This window comes from Hippocampus guttulatus, chromosome 3 (assembly GCF_054856545.1).
Source record: "Hippocampus guttulatus isolate MCC_2025c chromosome 3, RoL_Hgut_1.0, whole genome shotgun sequence".
NCBI classification, from domain to species: domain Eukaryota; kingdom Metazoa; phylum Chordata; class Actinopteri; order Syngnathiformes; family Syngnathidae; genus Hippocampus; species Hippocampus guttulatus.
In genome coordinates this window covers 15191226-15217643 of record NC_141263.1, presented here as the reverse complement: position 1 = coordinate 15217643, position 26418 = coordinate 15191226, and the positions used below count along the sequence as shown (strand labels likewise).

The following is a 26418-nucleotide window of genomic DNA, read 5'->3' as shown; positions in this document are numbered from 1 at the left end:
ATCTGTTTGGATTACAGCCTCAATATGTGCAGAAGTCAAAAAAAGATGTGACACTCGAAATCTTCCTCATTTTTATCTACTCTGTTAGAGTGCTCATTCAGGACAAGGGAACTCAATTGTGGAAAGGAGATGAAACCATCTACAGTAGTTACAAAACAGCTCAATAGCAGTTCTAAAAGTACTTAAAATGCAAAATATATATCCATAATCCATAAAGACAGCACAGGGAATCTGAAGGGGATTTCGATGGCCTTTAAAACACTTCTGAATTTGTTCAAATTGGAATTATCACGTTTTGGTTCTTCGTGTATGTTGAAATGACAACAAAGAACAACCATGCAAAAATATAGGAGGTGCAACAATTAGAGGTCAAAAACAGGTCAAAAACAATTTATCTTAACTCTCGCACTACAAAAATCTAAACCCAAAACACACTTTAAAAAAAACATGCGAAAAATTTCTCACACACCCAGAAAAACCTTTCAGCTGCACAAAAAAGTGACGAAAAAAAAGCTCTCTCACTTGCAAATTTTTTTTCGCATTCCACAAAAAAGCTGAAGCTCAACCAAAATACCCAGAGGAACACTTCCCTCCCCCAACAAATGCACATGCAAACACCCACAAAAAAAGCCACTCATCCAAAAAACTCACACTCACAAGAACAACTCTCACATTCACCAAAACAACTCACACACTCACCCCAAAACTCTCTCACACTCACAATGCTCTTACACGCCATTTTTCTAAAACAAAACCCCCCACAGAGAGAAGATAACAATCTTTTTATTTAGTTATTTTTACTGTGTGAGACTTTTTTTTGTCCAAGTGAGAGTAAAAAATTGTGCATGAAAGCAAGCTTGAAAATGAAAACAGAGCCATATAAAATCTCAGACGCTGATTGGCTTTGCCGTGTAAAGGGACCCAGGAGATCCCTTTAAACATCCGTAGAGGGCGTTCAAAGTGTATGAACTCCACTACATGAAGAATGCATGCCCCTAAGCAATGCTAACACGATTGGAACACTAACAAGCATGAAAACAAGCTGGTAAATTTTTCCATTGTGAGACTAATAAGGTAATCTTAAAACTTTAAATATGTTAATAGGTAGTCCCAGGAATCCAGTAGGACTTTCACTGGCACCGTTTGTGTTGTTGCCTCACAGGACGCCAGATGTTGTGTTTTCCATGTTAAGAGCAACAAGAACAAGGCAAAGCAAAAAAACTAAAACAAAAGAACACACTGTAAGATCCTATAATGTGCGAACACAATACTTTACGATGAAGGTTCTCACAGAATTATTATGATTTTGTATTTTAAAACTCTGCTTTAGAGGGCATTTTTAATGTACAGGTATTCATCCATTTAATGTTCATGATAGAGTCGAATTTCTGTGTCCCTTTCTTAGATTAAATTTGATGAAACGGAAACATAGTGTGACCTATTGCGGATTGCCTTCTTCGCACTCACTCTATAAAATATCTACTGTATCTCCTATGTACTGTACTTGTCAGAGTAGTGTTAATGCAAAATAGTATTAACCTTCACATGAGTAATTTTGTTAAATGATACTTTTAACGGCTACATTCTGCTAGCTATTTATATGAGGTCTATTATTGCTTGTGTGAGCTATGTTTTGGTTTGCCTTTACGTCTACCTTGTGCGCTATCACATGACTGTTCCTCCTCGCCAGTTTTTCAGTACTTGAGTCGCTTTTTCAGTTACTATTAAGTAATTATTTGGAGGACTGCTTTGAACTCTGACTCCAATCATGTTATTGTAAAGCAAGAGTACTTTTAGTTGAGCTCAATTTGTGGCGAGCCTACTCACCTCCGTACTATTTATTGACTTGTGTCATTCATGATGACAACAAGACGCCAAATTGAAGACTATTCCATGTTTGTTGATGGGTGCTACATCTAAATTGTTATGAAGTTAGCTAGGTTCGGCTTCAGCACGCCCGCAACTCTCGTGAGCATAAACCAGTTTGGATAATGAATGGATGGATGGATGAACGAACAAGATACAGGTGCGTTACTTTCATTTTAATTCTAATGTGGTAAACCTGATATGTGGACGCTACATGCAGAAAGTTGCCACTTGTATTCGATCGATGGAGTCTGAGTGTGTTAATCTGAGTGAGCTAAATGAACTTCTAAAAAGCAGAATGTTCACATTAGGTGCATTTGAAAAGTCTACTTTCAATAGGTTTCATGCAATGGTTGAGTTTTCTTTTCACGTAGGTAAACACACTGATTGTTTGGCCTACAGCTCGGCCGGTGAGGGGCTGCAATGCTTTCAAACCTCGGCCAATAAAGCAGCTTTGTGACTCTTAAGAGCCAAACACAATGAGAGGCTTTGATGTGGGCAACACTGCTTGTGGCCATAAAACACACAGTAAATCTGCCTTCACTATCGCTCGTCCCCACTTTTCTAAACACCACCAAGACGCTCCTTTGGCAAAGAGGATTTATTTAGCTGAAACTTTGGTTTGATGACAATTTAAGTTCACAGAGTGGCTTAATGTTTATCAGCGGCTCGTTCCACACACTGTGAATTTATTCTTCAAAGTACTAAGATAGCTGTCCAACATCAAGTGAAAAACTAAATATTTGATCGTCATGTGAGAACAGAAGGAATGCAAAGGTGACAGCTCAGAAATGTCTTTTCATTTTTTTTTCTATTTTGGTTTGCTAATATAGAATAAAATATGAACAGTAAAACATGCTTCAGGAAAATTCTAAAACCAAAAGAGTAAATGAAAGGAGCACGGTTTTGCTCCATAGGTCGTAATTTATTGCTCGTCTCTTTTGAATGCTATGAAAGCATCACACCGCCTAATTTACAAGTCAGCTGTTGGCCACCTGGTTGACCCCCTCCGGCCACAGATGGTCAGTTGTCCACTGCATTGCATGAGACTTACTTCCTCTCCCCCCCCCCCAAAAAACAACCCAAAAAAAAAAAACAAAAGCCAGAATGAATGCGAGTGACCTCAAAGGCCAGAGGAGCTGTGATGTGCTCCCGTCCAACCGACACTATCCAGCAGCTGCTGAAAAGACACGCGCGCGCGCGCGCACACACACACACACACACAGAGTCGGTCCAGCACAGTGCCCATGGAAGTGGGACGTGGTCCCGTTCTGTTCTACAGCTAATGAACCTCTGCTGAACACAAGACAAAACTTCAGCTATTTCATCTGTCATTAACTCATTCACTCCCAAAGACGTTTTTAAACGTCTTTTCAGACTTGGTCCAGAATTGGCTGGTACCGAATGAGTTAAAGATGGAGGAAAATCCATCTCTGTAGCCATTCGGTATAGGTAAATAGGTATACAACAACAGGCTAATAACATTTGAATAAAAACTACAGAGACAATAAAGATCCAACAACAGCAGCTCCAAAGGTGACCATATAGTGTTCAACCCTCAGATTGATGTAGTGCAGTAGTTCTTGTTGTTGTGAATTAAAGCCAAGTATTATTATCTTTGCAAAGGCTGCACTTTTTGATCCAGCCCAGGTATTAGATCTCTGTACCCAATGAATACAACGTGCAGTGTAGTCGGTGGAAATGAATCGGTACGCAATTCACCTTTGTGGCTGATGCGCTCCTTTCTGCAGCCAAGCGTTAACAGCTATCCATTTTTCGAGTGTAGGAAAAGGGGGAGTTTTACTACTGAGACAGATCTAGTGTGCAAGAGAGCGTTTGAGATTGGTCAACTATTTGTGAAAATAATCTACCCCATAAGGACTGTGTCTTGTCCAGGGAAACCAAGACAACAAGTAGTATAAAAAATTATGAGATTTATTTGGAAAAAAAAAAAGCATGGAGGGACACCGTTCACAGATCTGTCAAGGGATCCTTCTCCCTCTCCGCGTCTTGCGCTCTCATTTTATCTTGTTGGGAGGTGGTGAAGGTCAGCGCAATCAGCATTTTGGGCAGCTACACTGAGTGCAGACTAGTGCATGAGCAGGCAAGTTTGCTTATCCGCAAAATAACTGGTCAGCATTCAAAGGTACGGTCAGCATTCAATAGTACGAACAGTTACTTCCATTTAGCGCTGTTACATGTCGAATTGCCATTACAATTGACTGGCCAATGGAATAGATTTGTGAGAACATTTTTTTTCGACATTTCCAATCGACTTTGATACCCTTTCAAAGTATAGAATTGTAGTTTTGTAATGACTCATTAATGCCTATTCTAATGACAAATAACACATGTCCATCATGAACACAATACTGGAGTTTTCCTATTATGGAGCCTAATTTTGCCCCACCAATTTAAAGATTCAGAGAGCGCAATATTCAGTGTAACCAAGAGAAGTAATTCCAATGAAAGGCCAACTCACCGAGGCCTCCAATGGTGTGTGAGTGATCCGAGGCACGCAGCTGAAGTGGGGTGCTCTCAGACTGGCTCTCCTCGTGGTAAAAGAGCTTGTAGCCTTGTATGCTGGCCGAATTTCTCTGCGCCGGCCGCCAGCGCACCAAAATTGTGGTGCAGTTCAAGGGTTCCAAATGCAGCTCAGGAGAAAGAGGAACTGTGGATGGCATTCATCATCATCATCATCAGAAGGATTGGGTCATGTTGCACAAACAGTCAGATAGAAAGCTGTTTAAACATTTATTTGAAATCCAGCTTCAGGTGCATGTAATTGTGCGCTGTTTGTCTTTAATCGTCACACAATTCCGCACGCTAGTAGGACGACAAGGATACGCCAGCAGAACGAAAAATGTCTTTCTCATGCTGTACTATGTTAACTAGTAGAATTGTATAATGTCACTACTCATTAGTCGTGTTAATGGGACATAGTTGTCAACTAGTGCACGGTTTTACCTCAGCAGTAATATGTAGTTGCCAACTAGTATTCCACAGAGCTTACTAGTCCATGGACCTTGAGCTGGACATCAAGGATATCAAAATAAATGGCTTCATCATCTCCATATACCGGTGCCCTTTTTTTTATCTTCACTAGCCAAACGTACTGTGCCTTACTAGTAACACTGTTTTCCACTACTGCCTGATATTTCTGCATATTACTATTTGGCCTAAAACTACACGTTACTCGTGAATCAAAACTTCCAGTGTTTATCTTTGGTAAGTAAGGTCTGTATTAACCCACTATTGCGTGACACATGGCTACTAGTTAGATCTATTCTTGTTACTAGTAGAGCATAGAAGTTTCTGTGTAAGGTTTAATTGCATACTAGGAGGCCTTAAGTGGCACTTGTCGTGAAAAATAATCTATTAAAAGATGCAGTTGTTCTACGACTGCCCTGAATTGTCTTATTAGCAACACCAAAGAACATATTAGTACTTGGACCTTAAGCTCGCTATCAGGTAAATTCTCAAATGGCTTTCCATGCTGTCAAATCAGAACAACTTTTTCTTGGCAGGAAGCTAGAGTCTCTGCAGGAAGCTGTTTCTAGTCAGAGTCGTCGTCTTTGAAAAGGGAAACTCATTTGATGTTTACCAGCTGCTCCACACTTAATCCACAGCAGGCACGACCTCCCTGACGACAGAGGGAGCGATTTCACACATTCTCATTTTCGGAATGATGACTGTTAGCAGACACCTGAATTTCAACAGAAGACACACGGCAAAAAGAATCCCACAAACACCCCCCTATTTTCCTACCACCTCAAAGCTCCTCAATGGCCATCTACTCTTTCCCACCCGGGGGGCTGAGTGGCTCCCTTTATGACCCATGACTGAAACCCTTCCAATGTTACTGACAGCGCAGGGCAAAGGTCAGCCAGTAACAAACGCAATGCCTTAACAAGATTATTGGCAAACTTCTCTAAGCAGTTCGACAGAACGCAGGAATTTTGCGTTGCTTTAAATACAGCAGCACCTTCGCCATCAGTGTGCAATATAATTCAAACTTAGATCAAACACACTTAGATTTGATGGTTTAACACAAAGCAGATCATTACAACTAAGATGCGGTCATGTTAGTAGTATGTCTGTGAGTAATGTTTTTCTTTTTTTTTCTGTCCACGTGTATGTGTACAAATTATTTTTGCATTCTTGAGAGAAAAATGTGAAAAGGAAAGAAAAAACATGTCTGTTGCTTAAAAGGTATAAACAACTTCAACATTGATGCTTGTTTCGTTAGGCTATCTATGGGGATTTGCAATGTGTGTTAGCATTAAGCTAACAGACCTTTGTAAAACAAAGTGATTTACAGTAGTTACTGTAAATACACAATGTGAAATTCTCTTTGTTACAATGAACTTTATAACTGTGACAGTTTAATTTGCACTTCACTTTTGCTGAAGTTAGACATCACAAATTTTTGCCATGCTCATTCATATTTTTCTGCTTTAACCTTTAATTAACTGGACAACAACAGTTCCTCTTACCACTCTCTATGTAACCATCCATCCATCCATCCATCCATTTTCTGATCTGCTTATCCTCACAAGGGTCGCATGGCGCGGTGGAGCGTATCCCAGCTGTCTTTGGGCAGTCGGCGGGGCACACCCTGAATCGGTTGCCAGCCAATCGCAGGGCACACAGAGACGAACAATTATCCGCACTCACACTCACACCTAGGGACAATTTAGAGTGCTCAATCAGCCTGTCATGGATGTTTTTGGAATGTGGGAGGAACTGGAAGTACTCGGAGAAAACCCACACAGGCATGGGGAGAACATGCAAACTCCACACAAGAAGGCTGCATTTGGAATCGAGCCTTGCACCTCTACACTGTGAGGCCGACGCGCTTACCAGTTGACCATCGGCCACTCTCTATGAAACCATTGTTGGGGGAAAAAAAACTATTTTGGCAAAATTCCAACACACAAACACACACACACACACACACACACACACACAAAACCACTGCCGCCATATAGTTGGTGAGGTGCCTGAAACTCGTTAAAAAGTTTGCAACACAACCCCCACCCCCACCCTCCCAAATTGCCCAAGTTACTGACGGCTAACTCGAAAAACTCAAATTGTGTTGGGGCACTTTTAAGTCACGGTACCACTTTACTTGGTGCCGTAAATGCGATTAAAACACGCCTGGGAGTATTTAAATAAGTATTATGTCAGAGATTTAAAATAAGGTGGTCTGCAATGTAACCCCCGCAGTGGAGGGGGGATTATTGTTGATGAATAAATTTTTTTGTTGTTGTGATTTTTAAAGCCATGCAGACCAGAGCGAATGTTTACCTTGAGCACTGGATGCCTTTGGGGTGCGGTGGGAGGTCCAGGCTGACTGCTCACCCCACCCAACACTGGTGGCCGCAGCAATTCGCAGGAGATAGATGGTGTCAGGCTGCAATTTTTCAAGGAGGTACTGTGTCTTTTCTCCAAGCAGCTCAATCTGAGAGGCTGAGCTCTCAGCGCCGGTTCGGTACGACAAACGGTAGGCAGAGACTCGGCCGCGGCTCAGCTTGTCAGGGAGGGGTTGCCACAACACCTGGATGTCGGTCGGGCTGCGGCTAGTGAGGCTGAGCTCGGGGGCACGGAGAGGAACTGGAAACCGACAAGACGGGAGGGATTACGTTTTCCTTGGCAATGTGAAATTTCAATGAACTCTAATGGAATTTTCCTTGTTAAACCATATAGAAACATAGACTGCATGATTGTTCTGTTGGTGTGGACATGGCCTCAAAGCAACTTGGTGAAGATCACAAGTAGTCATTAACATGCAGGCCAAGGGATCAAATGAGGTTCTCCAAGAACCCAAGAAAGTGAGACATTAACACTAACACAGCCATAAATGAGCTTGTGCACACAATCAGAGACAAACAGCAACACAGGCAGAGGGATATTTGACCCCGCCTTTCTGTCAATAACAGCAACAATACTCATTAACTGCCCTAAAACATCTTGTAAAACAAACACGAGAGTCAAGCAGCATCCCAGTTCGTCGACATATAACTTCTTTGAATTTTTTAAGGGTGTGATTGTTAAATTCCTCACCATCCTCGAGCGTGTGCTGAAACATGTGGTCGGACATGCGACTGGCTCCCATGGGCATGTAGGCCACCACATAGAAGGTGTAATTGCGAGCTGGCTCCAGGTCATCAATAATATAGCGAGTCGTATCATTTCCAATAACAACTTGGTACTCCTCATTGTTTAACCCTGGACAAATGAGAACATTTAAAATGACTTACTTGTCAAGTGTCTATTTTTCACAACATGATTAACAAATAATCACTGTGTTACATTGACCACTGAACAGGTAATCCAGAAAAATCGCATTCTATACATCCACGAAAGAGTTTAAAACAATAAAATTCCCCAATTTTTCGAAAGATTTTTTTTTGGGTCCCTACCAGGGTTATTATAGTTTGGGATTTTTCATTGTAGTTTTCATTCCGTTTTGACATTTCTTTTTTAAAATTTTAAACTACGGGTACTTGTTGACTCTACCACATTTAAATAACTACATTACGACATAATAATTTGTCCGCTACTTTTGTTAATTTAAATCAAACAGCCAAAGCATTTGTGTTTGGTGACAAAACTGGTTTGATTTCCTGAAAAGAGTAACAAGGTATGTTTTCCTTTCTAATTCACACGCTCTGACTGGCTTCCCAGGATATGTAGTCTTAGACACTCCACCACACAGGCTAATTAGTTTCTTCTTTACAGAGACTCTATTTAGTGCTAAGCACTTGCAGCCTCAGGTGCGGGGCGGACTGTGTGCTGCACTGACAGCAATTCTCACAGCCTGTGGATATGTCCCTGCATCTAAATCACAATGACAGAAGCCTGCAGTTCAACAATAACCATTTGCTTTTTTTTTTTTTTAACTTATTCATCTCTTACAAGATCCAGCAGGTGCTCCTTTCCCCCCGTTGCATTCTGTACATTTCGCCCCACTAATTGAAGTCAGCGGAATTATAATGAAGTGTGGCACTTGTTGATTTTTTTTTTCTATCGGTGCAACATTGTTCTACTGTGACTCTTCTTGTCACTAGCAAGAGTTCCCAGGAAGACTGAAAGTAATTTCTGCCGCCACACTGCAATCCTTGTGAGTTTTTGAATAGCTTCCTCTGTTGCTTGAATGTTATCGGCAAAAAGAAGGGCCCCAGGTTCTTGAAACTTCACTGCACTTTTGCTCTAAAAGGGGTCTAATCCTGTTTGTCAAGATAAGGAGGTTTTTCCTCTTTTTTAGATTTTCTTTGTCTGACCTTTGCCTGCCAAGCATAACAACAACTGCATTTGGTCAGCTACCTCAGCATTTCAAAGATATACAATAAGAGGCAGAATTTAAAGATAGTTTCCCAACATATCCATCTGTATTAAGAATGGTATAAATGTGACATAATAATGAGATTAAGAGGTTAAGAGTGCACGATTGTCTGTGTCTCATGTGTTGTTTTGTATTATTTTGTCTTTTTTTTGTTAACTTTTCTTTTGATAGCGGCGCGGACCCCCGCAGCGGCTCCTCTTGTTTTATGTTGAGAGGGAAGAAATTTCATCTGTGCTGTATGTTACACATACAGTACATTTGACAATAAATCTTATCCAATCCAAATCCAATCCAATCCAAGATTAATTCAGTATTTTTTTTAAAAATTTCAATAAGAGATTAATTCTCATCAATAAATCACTGATTGGACTGACGCCACCACCTGCCCACACTTATAATCAATCCAAATTATAAAAACGTTTTTTTTCTCCTCCTATTTTACATACTGTTAGGTGAATGGATGAACTGGGCAAAGGAGAGGTGCTCTCTAACACATTTAGAACAATATTTCAATGAAATAGGCCTTTTACGTACACAGAACATGTCTTGGATCTTTGAGTTCCACTCATTTAAAAAGGGAGCAAAAATTATAATCTGAGAAAAAAATCTAAATGCAACACATATTGAACATTTTGGGAAATGGTTATATAAAGCCCACTTCTGTTCCCAGTGCACATCGGTAAATGATCAATGTCACATGTTCTCACGCATTTCTTCACTCACCTTCAGCCTTCATGTAGTGCACAGAATAAGCGATAACTTTATCGGAGTTATAGAGCGGCCTGTCCCAAGCCAGCAAGATGGCGGAACTCGACACAGTGTCCGCTCTGATATTTCTCGGCGCGCTAGGGCGGTCCTCTGACATGACCACGATGAGCCTCGCCATGGCGAGCACAGAGCCCTGCTCGTTTTCAGCCTGGCACTGATAGATGGCATCGTCCTCAGGAATGATCTGATTAATGACCAGTTTGCTGTGACACACACACCCACACACACACAACTTTATCATCATGTGGATCCTTTCCAATTGCCAAATTACCTTTAACAGGACCGATAATTAAAAGAGCAAAAAACAAATTCAAGAGAAACTAAACTGAACCCGTTGTTTTAATGTAAATTATAAAGTTTCCTTAATGATGTAAGGACATAAGTTAATTATTCATAAGAACTGTTTTTAGTAAAACCAACAGTGGTAAAAAGAAAAAAAAATTCCAAATTAAAAACGGGACATTTCTGAGTGGAAAAAAGCAAATGACCCCTGCTGTCCTGAGTTGAAACTATGACAAAAATGTGTTGCAGTTGCTTTTTTTTTTTGTAGGGTTGGTTTCAATTTATGAAAAAGTAAAGAAAATTCAAAATCAATCCAACAGAACTTGTGGGTAAGCAAGAAAAATCAAGTGGATGCCGTGAATAACTGTACAGTGAGAACTGGAAGACTGCCTCTTGGTGTTGTGGCCGCTTCCTAAGGGACAGACTGGGAACAGAACTTCCATCACCTGGTTTGTGGAGACATCCTTTTCTCACAGTTAGGGTTGAGTGGTACTCAAATTTTGACACCGGTTTATCGTCTATTCAGTACACCGGGCGAATACTAATACCAGCACCGATTTTGGAGTTATTTTGTAGCTTGCACCGACCACCGCAAGTCTGTCCAGTTAATGGTCACAGAGTATTTCTATCTCTCGCCGTTACTGTCTTGGTGCAGATTTTGCAAACCGCCCTCAACTGCATTTGCTGAAGTCAAAATGAAGCAGTTGACATTTTTGGGGGGAGACCAATGAACTTAAGTCGTTGTCAGGTAAGTGGTGCCATCAAAGAAAGCTCATCTTTTGCCACCCGGAGGTCTGTGATTGAGCACGGTGAAGAGGTCTGTTATTTTCCCGTTTTTATCTTCTATCATACTGATAAAACTACAAAGTAAACGAAGCATATTAATATTACTTCTGTGTGAAGAACTATACCTGCTGTACATCTTAATTCGACCGTTGGAGTGCACTCTCTCTCCATTCTTGAGCCAGGTGATCTGAGGCGTTGGAAACCCCTCAGCTTGACACACAAAGCGAGCCGTGCCGGCACGCGGACGCGTCAGGCTCTCTGGCCACTCAACCAAAGAAGGCGGTGCTGTGTAGGAAGCGCATCAAAAGGAAATGAATAACACCACTGAAATGACCACATTTCGCATTGCCTTGGAAACAGATTTGTGTCCACTGCGCTTCATTTTTCGGAATTAACTATGTCTGTCTGTGGACAAAAATGGCTCCAAACAAGTAAAGCCTGAGAGGTAAGAGCACACACAGCACAATAAATTACAACCTGATCAAATAAGAAAGGATTTTGCAAACATTCATTTTTATGAGCTTATATGACGTTAGCAATGTGTGCAATCTCGCCAAAACTGAGTGAGAAAATCATTTCAAATTTCTTAGAGGTTAGCATCTTCCTCGTCTTTTCCTGCTCTCTCTTTTTGCTCAATATGTCGGATGTTTAGCGATACCTCATCCTTCTTTTGTGATAACAATACTTGTCGGTGTGATAGCCTACTGGCTGCCATTAAGATTAGTGACTTAGAGAAAAGGCCCTGCATCGTGGTTAGCCGGGCACGTTAGTTTAGCGCCTAGCATTCACACCGCCCATAGTTCGTGAGCAGCTGGGAAAGAAGGAATGATGGATGATTGATCGATGAAGACACACATATGGCTGGAAGCTCCTCCAGATCCGTGGTCATACGAGTCCTCAAAGTCATTTTCACACTGAGGCAGGTATGATGACGTCTTCAACAAGCAAATCATGAGAGTCCAAATCTATACTGTAGCCCAAATTTATACTGTTAACTACATATATACTGTGCAACAAAGAAATTTCCATGAAAAAGGGCGTAATACATAAATCTGTGTATCCTTACCAAGTACGGTAACGTTGGCTGCTGCGACGGTGAAGTTTCGTGTCCCAGGGGTGGTGGCTCGGCACACGTAGATTCCCCTGTGCTGGGGCTTGATGTCCGTAATGATGAGGTTACCATTACCCAGCACTTTGGTGTGATAGACGTCAATAGATTTGCTGTCTGCGCGACTCCATGAGATGATAGGTCGGGGGTTGCCTGTGGCAATGCACTCCAAAGTGGCGCTCTGATGCGTCGACACTGAGATGTTCTGCGGCCCAGCTATGATGAGTGGCCTCTGGGGCTGCAGGGGGCTAGGAGCTGCAAGACGGTGGGGGAAGCATTAGTGCAGGTTTCATGTGCCATACGCTATACGATGATGGTGAGCCGTGCATTTGGGAGTGTGGATTTACTTAATCCACATTTTAATAATCGCCACTATCACGATGCAATTAGAGACAGCATACTATACAACAATACAATATAAAAAAGCACAACTGTACGCAGTTCAAAATTACAACACTCTCTCTCTCCTCCTTGACTACAGAGATGCTAACAGGTCAAAATCAATCTCTATTCTTCTTCTTTAGCTTCAGTGCACATGACCGCGTGTGTATAATACAGAACGTTGGAACCACCAGAAATAACAGTGAGCATGGCCTCCATGCTACGTCGCCGGTTCACGATGTTGGTGGCGACGCAGCGGTAATTGCCGCTGTCTGTGCGCTGCACCCCGTGAATCTGAAGAGCGCCACTTGGCAGGACTGTGATTCTGGATTACACAAACAAAAGAAAAGCAACATAACACTATCATGACGGCAATAGCAGATAGGCTGAGCTTTTCAAAATAACTCAACTGTCCAACAAGCATGAGAAAAATAAATAGGACGAAGGTGGAGTGAAAAGATCTGAGAGCATACCTTTCAGTAGCGAGGGGTAATGTAACCCGATTGAATTCCCAAGTGATGATGGGAGGAGGGTGCGCGCTGATTCTGCAGGAAAATCTGGCAACTGATCCTTCGGTTACCACAATGGAAGTTGGTTGGATTGTAAACGATGAAATACCTGGAGCAGAACAGAGCAAACCATTGCTTTCACTGTCGTATTTGAAAAGTTGCATGAGTGGTTAATTGGTCCATTCAGGTCTTAGGCAATCAATGTCAACCATGTGACAAGTTCAGTTGTCAAATTATTTATTTTCATATACCGGTACTAATACAGCACTTCATGTTATTAGCAGGAATGGTGAGAAAAGAATAGACTAAGCCTTTATTAGTGTTGCAATCTGGAAATTTCAGGTTGGAGACAAGGTTGGAAACTTTGCATGGGAATGAACAGAAATCTATCCACCTTCAAGAACTTTGGCATGAATTATGGGGCACGACTTCTGGTATGAGCCAGAATGTTTCATTTGCATGGTAAGTATTTGGCCAAGTCCACTTTCTATGACAGTTACAGACTTAAACAATGTGGTAATGCCAGTTGTCGCACCTTAAAAGAGAAAACATTACAATCCTGTAGCCTCCTCATACAGCGGGACGATGACATTAAAAGAAGTGGCCAGCGACAACATCCAGTCGCATGTTGAGCTACGTTTTGAACTCTGTCTCTTCAAACGGTGCCGCAATGAGTAATCTCAAAATTTAAAATTGGTCACGTTTTGTTAAAACAGATTGGACACAGTCTCAATGGTAGTTAAAAGCATACGTAGAGCCCAGCCAAACTGGAGAGGAGGACCACTTTTGAATTTTCCTTTTTCTCTTTGCTGTCAAGTTCTTTTTTTTGTACACTCTCAGTCTAGTAGACACCATTTTGATAAACAGTTTGATTTTGGTCTCTGAAAAAATAAAATACGAAAAATACCTTTCTTCCTTTTTCTTTTGCTTGTCATTTTTAACCCTTGATAACAAATTGCTCAAACTGGCTGATTAATATTCATATTGTGCTTGCGTTGGTTCTGTGACGGTGAACTGTGAAGAAATGATCCTGCGAAGGTTCAAGGCAGAGAATCAACATTTTTTGTAATCAAACGTTTGGAGTTATTCGTTCTTTCTTCATTGCAGTCCTAAGTAAACTACAGTTGTTTTATTAACATCGCTGATGTTAAAATCATAGCTTTGTGCTAGGTCAGTAGCATTATTGCTAGACAAGAGGCAAACTTTTGTCAGGATCCGGTCTTTTTTTTGGGGGGGGGGGGGGGTGATGGAGTGGGGTAGGGGATTTTGGGGGCAATCAGTGTCATGTTTAATCAGATTAGTCCTGAGCTGTTGCCTCTCTGTTGTAAAATCCAGTGGCCGCTGGATGTCAAAACACAACCGGGCAAAGGCATGCCAGCTCCCCTCTTCTCCAGGGCTCTGCACTAACATTTGGAGCGGTACCACTGCTGCGACAAAGTTTTCAGTTGATCACACCAAGACAGAATTGGATGCGCACAGCATGACCATATTTGTTGATATATGGTCATCTCCATTGACATACCGTATTTTTGTATAATGTCGCCAGTATTTATAATTCCACATGTACCACTAAAAACAGACAAGCGCGCGGTCTCCGTTGCCAGACTTGGATATTTATTGAATTTATACAAGGATTTAACCTGATGCCTGTTCCGTCTTCCATGTGCAGTCCGGCAGACGGATGCACAGTTGAAGCCCCTTCGCTGTATGAACCAGTAGGAGCATTAAAACACACTCGCGCTGTGTGACCAGATGAAATGTTTACGAGCACGCATTGAAAAAACTGGAGCATTTGCGAGCATAACGGTCGCATTTTTGAGCCTTGTTCTCACAAACCCACACTGTTGCCCACCCTCCTGTTAATGCTGGAGTGAAATGGCTGGAGGGCATGAGCGATGAGCAGCACTTATCCTTTGCCTCCCTTCTCGGGAAAAGCGTGCTGGATTCACAAACAGTGGGGTAATCATTGAATATTGATCATCTACTAAGTCAAGGTGAAAAATCGATCATTTTATGGACATACTCACAGCTGAGAATAGATCGCTGACCTAGAGACTTTAGGTGGTGATGTTTTACAAAAGGGCATCTAATGTGCACATTAATTCATCAAGGGTAACACATGCCAATTGATAGACAGTAACATACTGACATGATTTACAGAGTGGTGTCAATTTTTTATTTTCACGGCCCATTTGGATTTATTTTTTTTTAACAATCGGAAAGCATGATAGATAGTTGAGCCCATTCCACAAAAGCAAAAAGAAGCTGACCATCTGCCCTACCCAGCAGGCTGACCTCTGACTTCTGACCTCCACAAATCCCGCCGAGCACCCAGCTCAGGCAGAGCTATGCATGGCCAGGCCACCCCTTTGCTGCTCTCTGCAGTTTTATAGACTGTTTAGCTGCTGATATTTTGCCATATCACTATGCTGACCTTTAAAGGCCAGGTGTGAAGTAAACTTGGCCAACCAGCTTTTAAGTAATACTGTGGGGGGCTAAAACTCAATAGTAATACTCAAGGGCTAAAACTATTTCAAGCATACTTTTTTTTTTTTTTTTTTTTTTTAAATGCAACCCACCCAGGTATATAGTTACATCCATAGCAACATGCTGAACAACGAAAATCCTTTTGTTCGGCAATCTCCGGCGAGTGACGTCATTTACAGAACGCCGAGAGAAAAATGGAAAATTGATACGGTGTTAAATAATGCCAACAAATGTGGCTTGTACTTTGGTTTAAAACAACAACAAAAAAAAACTGTCCTACATAAGCTTCAAAGGTGGATGTGACTTTTTTTGTTCTGTTCCTTGTAACAGATGCCAACAACTAAGCAAACGGGAGGTCAGTGGACAGGTCAAGCCCAAACAAAGGTTCCCTTACAAATACCAGGAATTAGTTCAGCCTCTCTGCTCTGGTTACTGTGATCAGTCTCTGGTCTATACTGCAAAGCACTGCACTCAAACTACAAAGCTATTAAAGAGGCACAAAAGACATGCAGTTTCATAAATGATGTGATTGCTCCAAAATGATCCCACAAGCCTCTTTCTATTAATTTGTCCATTTTCGCACCCTTTGAGTATTTTAATTGTGTTTTAGCAATACAAGAGAATGCACAGAAAAAAAAAACCTGGTGACTTAATTACATGGATGCTTCCAATAATGCGCTCTTATCCCAACTCAACCCACCCCCGAGGGTCCAATCATTTAAGAGAGACATTAAAATTGATCACCTCATTCGTTAGGTCGCACGCTAACAGAATGTCGTCTGAAAAAATAAATCCCACACGAAAAGCGCCACTAAAAAAGTTTGAAAAGCGCTCTGGTCACTGTTGACAACAATCATTGGAATTCTGTTGAGTTGTGTCACTAATTAATTGGAGAAAAGAGGCCTTAACAACACGCAATGGTTCCAAAGAAAGAAAGCCTGCCTGATAAGCGAGAGGAGAAGAATGCAAAACTGAAAAAAAGACGTTAACAAATCAATCAGTGGCGGGCTGGCGGCTGCTCAACCCAGCCTGCAGGACAGTCAAGTGACCACTGGCCTGACTGCACAAAGAACGATTCCCATGGGCGGCATGACCCCTGAAAGCACCGTGCTGAGGGGGAGCACTCATCCCCCTCCTTCTGCCCCTTATCTCGTCTGCAAAGTTTTTCAGTCATTCAACACGAGCCTTCTACTCACCGCACACAGTGACTGCATTGTCTTTAATCTCCGAAATAAAGGTCAGCGTGTCAATAGGTATGGATTGTTTAACGGCACCTTTAGTTTGCTTTGAGATATCTTGGGAATAAAAGAAATTGGCCACTTGCGCAATTTAACAAAATGCTGAACATGGACTGTATCTAGAAGATCGTGCTCAGTTTTAGATGGGTAGGGAGTTATTCGCTGAGGTTCAACATCAAATTCAAATCGACTTTGCAATGTGGTAGAATACAATTTTGAAAAAACAAAAATGCTTAATTTCGGTCGGAAGACTTGACTGTTGATATGGCTGGACAACATATTTCATATAGCTTCTAGATAAGCTCAGTGCTGAAGAAGCATAGTCCAAGTGTTTCCATAGTGTTTTGTGAAACATTAAAAAGTTTAAATAAAGATTAATTCATTGCGTGTGTCTGTTCCAAAATACAGAGGAAGCAGACCTTGTAAAAAATAATCACATATTAAATCGCAATTGCAATATTGAGGGGGGGGGGGTGCCATTATCAGTATCTACCGTGTTGTGTACATGTCAATTATTCTGGTTGCAATCAGCTGACCTGCATCATTCAAAGAGCCACCTCTCATGCAGTTAACCAGGTTCACAATTACAAACATTTCAAAACGACTCTGTCATTGCTCTAGATGTAACTGAGGAACTTTAAGTATTACTGGATGGAAGATAAGAGAACAGGGCTCTCTTTCGCTGCCCTCCATCCACTGAACAATTTAGGGAGACCTTTGACCTCTGAGCCTGCCACTGAGGGGAACCATGGTAACTTTTTGCGTCCGGCAGAGGAAGAAAAACAAGATTCTGCACTTTCCGTTGTCTCGCTTATGGCCACTTCATTCATCGACGCCACAGCTTGCCCGCTGCAAAGTTTGCTCTGCCCCTATTAGAGTTCCTCATAGTGTCGCACCAGTCCAAGACCTAAGCAACTATAAATAACGGCATTTGAGGTTTAATCCATTAGAACAAGCCCTATAACGGCAGACCAGGGCACAATAAATGACATCAGTGTGAACAGCCTGCTAGACTGGTTTTCTGGAATTCCACTGGTGTACGGAGCATTACTGGCTCCTTTAAAAACACTGTTTTTTACAAGTTACAAGACCTGATACGGGACTTGTGCCCCAGGGGGCTTGAAATATACGAGCAAGTTGACAATAACAAGCGTGTCATCCCACATTTTCTAATGGATCATGACCTTTGTCCATGTCTATTGGTTTAGCTATGAATTGCTAGGGTAGCACACTAATGGTACCCATTGGGACTACACTGGAATTCAACTGGTACCCTAAAATATAGTTCTGTGTAAAAGTAGAACATTGCTGTTTTCATTACCTTTTTCAGAGCAGGGATTCTGACATAAAATGCAGTGTTCCCCCCCACTGTATTGCAGTTGATTAAAAAAAACAAAAAAAACACAAACACTGCAAGTCTGTATTTAGAGTTGCGTGCTTTCCAGGCAGTACCACTCTCTGCCACAACATGCCAGGCAACAATGACGTCTACTGGAAGAAATGTAGTGGAACGAAGAGAAAGTAGAAAGATCCCCAACTAAACTCCAGTTGGAGTATCCACGGAGCAGATAGAATATGTGCATGTGGGCATTGTTTTATTCACTGTTTGTATGTGTTACTGCTCCAAGAGTGTAGAGTAGCAGCTCTGTGAAGGCTTATGACTACCGTAACATCTACAGTATTCTTAATTCCGTAAACCAACCAATGGAGTGTCACATGGTATGTTGGCATTAAGTTAGCTAACATTTGTGAAACAAAATTATCATTAGATGACATTCAGCACAATTTGAAGATTTTGGTTGTTTAAATTCTCTTTTGTTTTCTGTGTCAACTTCACAGTATGGTAGTGAGATTAACAAAAAAAAACAGCTTTAAGAAAGCACGTATTGCCTACTACTTAGAACTGTGTTAGCAAAACAGTCGCCTTCTTTTCTTTATCTCAAAGATGCATTATATGTCTTCCATTTCTTAATGGAGCCCGGGCACTTAGGAATACTTAAAAAAAAGTTTTTTCATAAATGTAAGCGCATTTCAATAAGTTGAAATGTAGGCAGATGGGAGTAGGTGAAAATATGTTTTTGATGGAGTTTTTTTTTATTATAACGAGTATTTTCCTCAACGCAGGTGGGCGTGTAACACGTGCCCCGCAATAAGTGGGACATCACTGAAATAGTACAGATAGAAGTGCATGATAGCCACAACAGAAGATCCTTCTGCCTTTTCCACCTAACCCAGCAAGCTGTAAGTCTTTTCACAAAGCCAACACACCATTCAGCAATCAGATAATTAGATCACAATATCAGTGCGAGCGTCTTGTCAGGCAATTGTGCATAAGACAATTGCTTTAAGTGCATGAGGGAGGAAGAACTAAGTGTCAGGTGTTAAACTTAAACCCCCATCTCGGAGCATCGCGTAATATACTTACACACTGGCAGTGTCCCTTCCATGTTAAAGGTGTGATACGATCTCTAAAGGCAGAAAATTGAGTATGGATGGGGGAGACACATGAAAAGGCGCTGGCTTCCACAGACAGTGTGAATGGGGCTTCAGTCGTTAGCAATGGCATTAATTAGGGTATCTTCTATTTAGATTCAAATTAGGCAAGTTCCTGCTTGAATGGAAGGCTGGTCACTAAAAATGTTCAACTTTGAACTACTGTAGGTGCTTTTTGTTTTAAACCATCTCCCCAACAACCGGTATTGTTGTCAGCATAATTTCTTGATTTTTTTTGTTTATTTTTATTTGTTATAATGATTAAAATGATTATAGTTCAAACCGAGTGGAATTCCAATGTTTTGTCATTGTTTTGTAGTTGTATGTAGACATGGGCTGATTACCGGTTTGTCGTTTTACAGTGGTTTTAAAAAGTCGAGGTTTATATACTCGCTGTCACCGGTAATGAGCTCTTCTTTTGCTTTTTGACTTCTAAGAAAGGCACAGTATGATTGGCTCCTTGCAGAGTTGAGTAAACGAGCCGCCACTTTAAAGTGCATTGCCTCCAATTAACTTGTATCATTTCTCCTTCTCAGCGAACAAAGTGGGGAGGGGTGAGCAGTTACACATGGCGGAGGAGGAGGAAGAGAGCAAGACGAAAGACACACTGTCCTTTTTGCTCTGTGGATTAATGTGCATTGTAGTAAAAGGAAGTTCGAAGCAAAAATAAACTGGTGCCAGTGGGTACGATTTAGGGCCAAGGACGACATGTGTAGCCGACGGGTCTGTTCGAAAGACTCACCAGTAATGGGACACTGTGACTTACTAAGAAAAAATAAATAAAGCATAAGAGGAATGTCAACATTTATTTGTTTAAACTTATCATGGTCAACATTTCCTCTGGACCAAATATTGTATATTTTGTTTGAGATAAAATGCATTGTGTTCAATGGTGAAAAAAGGCTCTTTCTATTTGCCTTTTGGAACGGTTTAATTTTAATACTGTGATACCGTGCTATTGCAATATTTTTGCTCACGGTTATCATACTCTCAGAATTTACGATTGGCCCATGGCTAATTGAAGCACTTACAGTATCCTTACAGCAACCAGGTGTCGACCACAAAACCAGAGTTGTACAAGTAGCCTGAGAGATGTTGGCAAGTAAACCTGAGCTGACAAGCTATAAGAAGCCATAACATCGAACCAAGCGATGGGCTACGATCCCCCATTAACCTGAAGTCTATTGACAAAAGTCAAATGACGTGGCTCGTGTGTCGCATTCCACTTCATCGGGGCCAAATCCCTTCTCACCTTTGTGCTCGAGTGACCGTCACATTAGTAAACTAGCATCCCCACAGCACAAACAACATGTAAACTTAGAATCAATGTCTAATCCTTCACTTAACTGATCTAATTAGCCTGGCTGGTGTTGAACAGCTCCCGTGGTTCTGCCCACCGATATTAAGCCAGATAAATATAAAGGGCTTTTCTTTTGGGGAACACAGTTGGAATAATGGAGCAAAACAGTGAGGGTGAACGAGCCTTTCAGCTTGTCACTCTGTCGCCAGGGGAGCAGGCAGAAGAACAAGCCTGCAGCCACAACAGACCTGCAATAAAGTTGGGTCATTTAGGCACATTCACATTCAATCGAATCAATCAAACTTTATTTATAGGCACTTTTCATGCAACAAAGCAGCTCAAAGTCCTTTACATAAAAACAATAAAGTGAATAACAAGCACAAAGATATACGCCTGAGCTCCCACACACACACTTCGAAGTTTCGTGCGTGTCCTTGTGTGTGTGTGTGTCTGTGTGGCACAACAACCCCCCCGCCCCCTGTTACCACCATGTCCTTCAAGTGAGCATTTCTCAGGTATGTGCAAATTTTATGAGCTTCCAGATAGACCCTCAAGCAGGCCTAAGTGTCTTTTTAAAACAAACTAGCCATGCTTACAATCCGCTTTTACACTTACTATTAACTTAATATGCTTCCAAAGTCAGGCGGGATAGGCAACAGCTCAGCCGTGACCGAAATGGTCAAATGCAATAGCAAATGGACAAAAGGAACTCTGGCAAGACATTTTCAGGAAGGGGACAGAAAACTTCTCAACGCAGAAATTCATGGAATATGAATTTTTTTTTCCCTCTCCCTACCCAGTGTTTTCCTTTCTGAATTCTGACTGTAATTTCCCCATTGCGGGACAAATAAAGGATATCTTAAAACAATTTATTCGATATCCTGACATCCATCTTGATTGAGCTGAACATTGGCAAAAGATTTGTTTGTAACAATTATGTCAGGCCAAGCTAGCATGTGTGCTGTTTATTTTTTTGGCATCAATACGACAATACAGTAGCTGTGTTTTGGTTGTTAACAAACGTGAGTTCATTGACTAATGCCTCATAACCCATAGCATACGCTAAAATATGTTAGCATAAGAACCACCCATGACCTGTTGCTGCAGCGTTACATCAAACACACACCGTAAACTGTGTGGTCCGACTCAGGTTAGCTTCCAGGCGGCAATGTCCCAATACTGTAAAAGGAATCAGGCATCAGCCAAAATGTACTTTTGTTTTGTTTCGCATGAAGTGTTTTGGTTGAAACGCACCTTCATTTTCAGAACCTGTTTCTAACACGATTTAGCCACAATGTTTCTGTTTACATCACAGATGACACGAATTATCACTACTACACACATGCATCGCAGACCGGCAGAGTGCCAGCAAGAGCAGATAACAAAAAAAAACCCCTGCAAAAATAATGATGAAATCACTATTAAATTAGCCGTTGACGGATTTGGTCGTCAAGGAAATCATGACTAGTTGACTTGGCAGTCTCCGTCAGTATTTCAGGCCGACCAACGTGGGCCCAGTCCATCCCTCGTCGCCGACAGCCAATCGGCAACGTTGACGTTGTTTGCACATCACACACAGTTCGGAAAAGCAGACACACAGCCAAATCAAGAAAAATAAAATAAAAACAGATGTCAAGGATATTGAATAAATGCTCAAACAACTTTCCATCATGCAAAATTAGTCGCATAATCACCACAAAAGTGTTACTTAATTTCACTGACCGACAAATCTATTCTAAATATCAAATGTGTAAAATGTGACTGCAAAATTTCTGTCTTTTTGGTGGGAGGAGGAGAAAGAAAGAGAAAGAGAGAGAGAGAGAGAGAGAGAGAGAGAGAGAGAGAGAGAGAGAGAGACATCCCACAACTCTGCCTGGACATTCTCCCTCCTCCCCCCTTAAAGTAGAAGCACAGCATTGAGGGAGAATGCATTCCAAAAGAACAATTCTTCCAACGATCAGGGTGCAATAACATGAAAGCCCGGGCCAGTAAAGAGGGGTCATCTGTTCCTTAGCTTTGGGAGGTGGTATCCTGGACAGCGCTGCTCTTTCATTAACACACCAATGGACACGTCCTCTTTCAAACAGTATCTTTCTTTCCTCCTCCACAGCTAGCCTGATTGCAACACTTTGCTGAAAAAATAACTTCTTAAAGTTTTTGTGCGAATAAATGAGGGCTCAATAATTAATTGAATTCAAATCGAAATGGCAATGTAGTAAAATGCAATTTTCAAATCTCAAAGGCTGCAATAAAAAAAGAAAAGAAAAAAGAAGCTTCATTTCCGTCAATTAGTATGCTGACAGATAGCAGGTTTATTTATTTATTTATAATAATAATAACAATAATACATTTTATTTATAAGCGCCTTTCAAAACACTGAAGGACACTTTGCAATCAAGCCTATCCCGGTTGTCTTCGGGCAGTAGCTGGGGACACCCTGTACTGGTTACCAGCCAATCACAGGGCACACATAGACAACCATTCGCGCTCACAATCACACATAGGAACAAGTTAGAGTGTTCTATTAACCTGCCATACATGTTTTAGGAATGTGGGATGAAACCGGAGTACCCTGAGAAAACCCACGCAGGCACGGGAGAAAATGCACACTCCACCCAGGAAGGCCGGAGCTGGAATCGAACCCTACACCTCCGCACTGTGAGGCGGATGTGCTAACCAGTTCTTCACCATGCCGCCCTTTTTCCAAATCATTCAGCCCTAAAATAAATCATCATCTATGCATACTTTAGGAGAAACAATGAAAGCAAATTGCTCTTCAACCAGCCAGAACACAGAGCAGGGAACACAATTCCAATATCCATACTCACTTGCGATTGTCAGCCGGGCCCTCTGGCTGAGGATAGCTCCGTACTTGTTCTGGGCAAGGCACTGATAGAAGCCTTCATGTGATTTGTCTCCTCGTCTGCTCTCCACTTCGGAAATGTAAAGCGAGCTGTTAGAGAGCAGGTAGACCCGCTCATTCTCCACCACTTTTACACCATTTCTCAGCCATCGGACGTCAATGGGCGTCTCTCCGTGTGCCTGACAGTCCAGAATGACAGCTTCTTTGCGCATGACCATCACATCGTGGGGCTCCTTAGTGAAAAATAACTCACTGAAGCAAAAAATACCTGAAAAAGAGAGGAAATCAGTCAGAAAAAAATTCTCAGGGCATTAAACATTGAACACCTGCTTTATAGTTTAGGGTTGCACAACTTGAATGTCGTATCACGTTGTGCCACAACATGCTGGGTAGCACTGAGCTCTACTGGAAGAATTGCAGCGTAAAGAGCAAGAGCAATAAGAAGAAGATGAAGAAGAGGAAGAGAAGGCCCCCTACTAAGCAACAGTGGTTGTTTCTGCAGAGCAGAGAGAAGATATGCTTGTGAGTTTTGTTCCTGCTCTGTGTGTTAAAGTATCAGTTGTATGAATGCTCATAATTCGCACAACATCTAAGCTCATTTCCTTTAGCCCATCTATGGTGGTTCGCATTAAAATGGAAGACAACATTTTATAGTTTGGTGTTTAAAATTGGGCCGACCGATGGCTGATGCCGAGTACGATAACCGATTAATCAAGCGATTAATTTAAAAAAAAGTGTAAAATATTTTTTGTTGGTCCTTTAAGGCTTACAACAATAGGGACATGAATTGCAGGCAGAACATTTGACTGTTTTACAATGCTTTACAAAATTGGCAAAAACGGGATGATTTTTGTTGTTTTTTGGTGTGCGTGTGTGTGTTTGTGCGTGCGTGCGTGCGTGTGTGCATGTGTGTGCATGTGTGTGTGTGTGTGTGTGTGTAGGGGAGGGTTGAATATCATTACTTTTGTCTTATGTTGGTAAGTGTTTATGTGCGAAAAAAAATGGCCAATTTAATTTGACCTGACAAATAATCATCACAGCCCTAGTTTAAATAAACAATGTTTATTTTACTTTGTTTAGTTTTATGGGTCAGTTTTACAGTAAACTTCAACTGCGAGTGACAATGAAAGCTTTAATCAAGCACACTTGGCATCTTATTTGAAGAACTGTCTAACCAAGTATTCTCTTCAATTCCTCCAAGTGATGTTATATGATAGTAGTCCACTTTACAACAGCAAGAGTGTGTTTTAATAACTTTAAATGTGTTTAAAGCATGTGTGTAGTGCAAACTTTAATGCAACTTTACTGCAAAGGACCACTCATCAATGTTATTCATAATAACCAGGTGCCTGTGCAACACTCTTTCTATCATGCAACACATTATGAATACATTTAAATTAAGAGCAATGTCATATTTCATATTATTTCAACGTTTGTGATGATTTGTTTACTGTGCAAAGAGTTTCTTTTTTTTTTCAATGACAACATATTTTTTAGACTGACACTGTCGTTTCGGGTCCTTTCTACTAAAAGATCCTATTTTAAAAGAGCATACTATCAATAACCAGACTTCCTTAAAAAGATTCAAATGCCACGCTCAATTTCAACACACAGTGAATGCTGAGGTCGCCAGTCGTCCCTCGAACTACCAACACTCCTGTGTGTTGTTGTTACGTCTGCTCATGTGCTGACTGACTTCGAAACAGCTTTTTTTTTAAAAAGTTGAACGTAAAAGAACCCCAAACGTACCTGAGATTGGAAGAAAAGCGGCAAAGAACAGCAAACGCTGATATATTTTCCTTTTGACAAGAGCCATTTACGTGAATTGTCCTTGCATGCTAGCTAGCGTGTCATAGCGACTTGTTCCGAAAGAACCGCGGTGCAATTGACTAACTGAGTAGCCGGCCGCCTGGGACTGCTGAGTGAAGTGAAGCTTGGGGGGGGGGGGGGGGGGGGGGCACTAAAAGCACCCCCTCCTCCGGACTCATCTTCATCAATCACCGGTCCCCTACTAGCTGAACGTTTCCGGGTTATGGCGGCATCTAGCGGTACAGCTATACATTGTACGTTTCTTCTCACTACAGTACTAGTGCCACTTCTCGTCCACTAGTATAACCTTAAAATGGACACCAAATAAATGATCAAAAGGATTTTATATCCTCGATACTAGTATGCTCTTTGTCCACCTTTGGCAAGTATGATACTGGTAAGGCAAAAGTGTGCACTACTGAACTGTGTGCTACAAATACTACTAGTTAACCTCAAACGCGTGCATGTAATTTCCAACTAGTGTACTGAAGTTTCGCGAGGGATACAGACCGAGCCCACCAACAGATAGCAAAAGCCACCAATAATTCAAGTGTTGAAAAGAGATCTATAATTTAAAAAGTAAATTATACCACCAACCATGCTCTCAAAACACAGAATGACAGACATACTGCAGACACTGTATTGCAGCGAAAACATATACAATTTGCAAAAGGAAGAAATAAAATGCGAATACTGTAGGTAGGTTTTCGCAAATAATGGCAACTAGATTCCTCAATAAATATCTGAGAATAGATAATTTACAAATGCTAAACCACAAAAATATATGTTTACAATTTAAACACATCGAAAGTTGTTGAAAGACACTATTTTTTTTTCTCTATGTAATGTTTATCAGTGATTTACTACAATAAATACAGACCTTCAGGAGCTCCGTAGATAAGTATAAAAAAGTTTTTAAAAAATACATAAATAGAAACTAATCATAATTCACAAATTTTAGGAAATAAAACAGCTAAACCAATGCAATAGATATAAATGTGTGCATTCACTGTGTGGCCTGTGATTGTTGACGTTTTGAAATAGAGACTTCAGCACTGCAAAGAGCTGACTGCTACACTTTTATCCAAACCTTTCACTTTCCTTTATCAATGTGAACAAAGCTGATAAGAGCAGACCCCTCAATATCAGTAGCGAACTGCACGCCAAATGTTTGTCCACT

General features: G+C 41.3%; 1 protein-coding gene across 1 annotated transcript in view; it reads right to left on the bottom strand.

Annotated features, from left to right (window-relative positions):
• prtga (protogenin homolog a (Gallus gallus)) overlaps positions 1–25296 on the bottom strand; it is a 39516-nt gene extending 14220 nt beyond the window's left edge. Inside the window, exons 1-10 of the mRNA XM_086107535.1 lie at positions 25179–25296; positions 23395–23697; positions 13013–13157; positions 12731–12864; positions 12117–12413; positions 11176–11335; positions 9938–10185; positions 7933–8097; positions 7177–7482; positions 4349–4537 (exon numbers count right to left, since the gene is read on the bottom strand). Of these exons, the coding sequence (XP_085963661.1) occupies positions 4349–4537; positions 7177–7482; positions 7933–8097; positions 9938–10185; positions 11176–11335; positions 12117–12413; positions 12731–12864; positions 13013–13157; positions 23395–23697; positions 25179–25245 (2014 nt within the window). The 5' untranslated portion in view covers positions 25246–25296. The remainder of the gene's footprint in view (positions 1–4348; positions 4538–7176; positions 7483–7932; positions 8098–9937; positions 10186–11175; positions 11336–12116; positions 12414–12730; positions 12865–13012; positions 13158–23394; positions 23698–25178) is intronic.
• Between the last annotated feature and the right edge of the window lie 1122 nt (positions 25297–26418).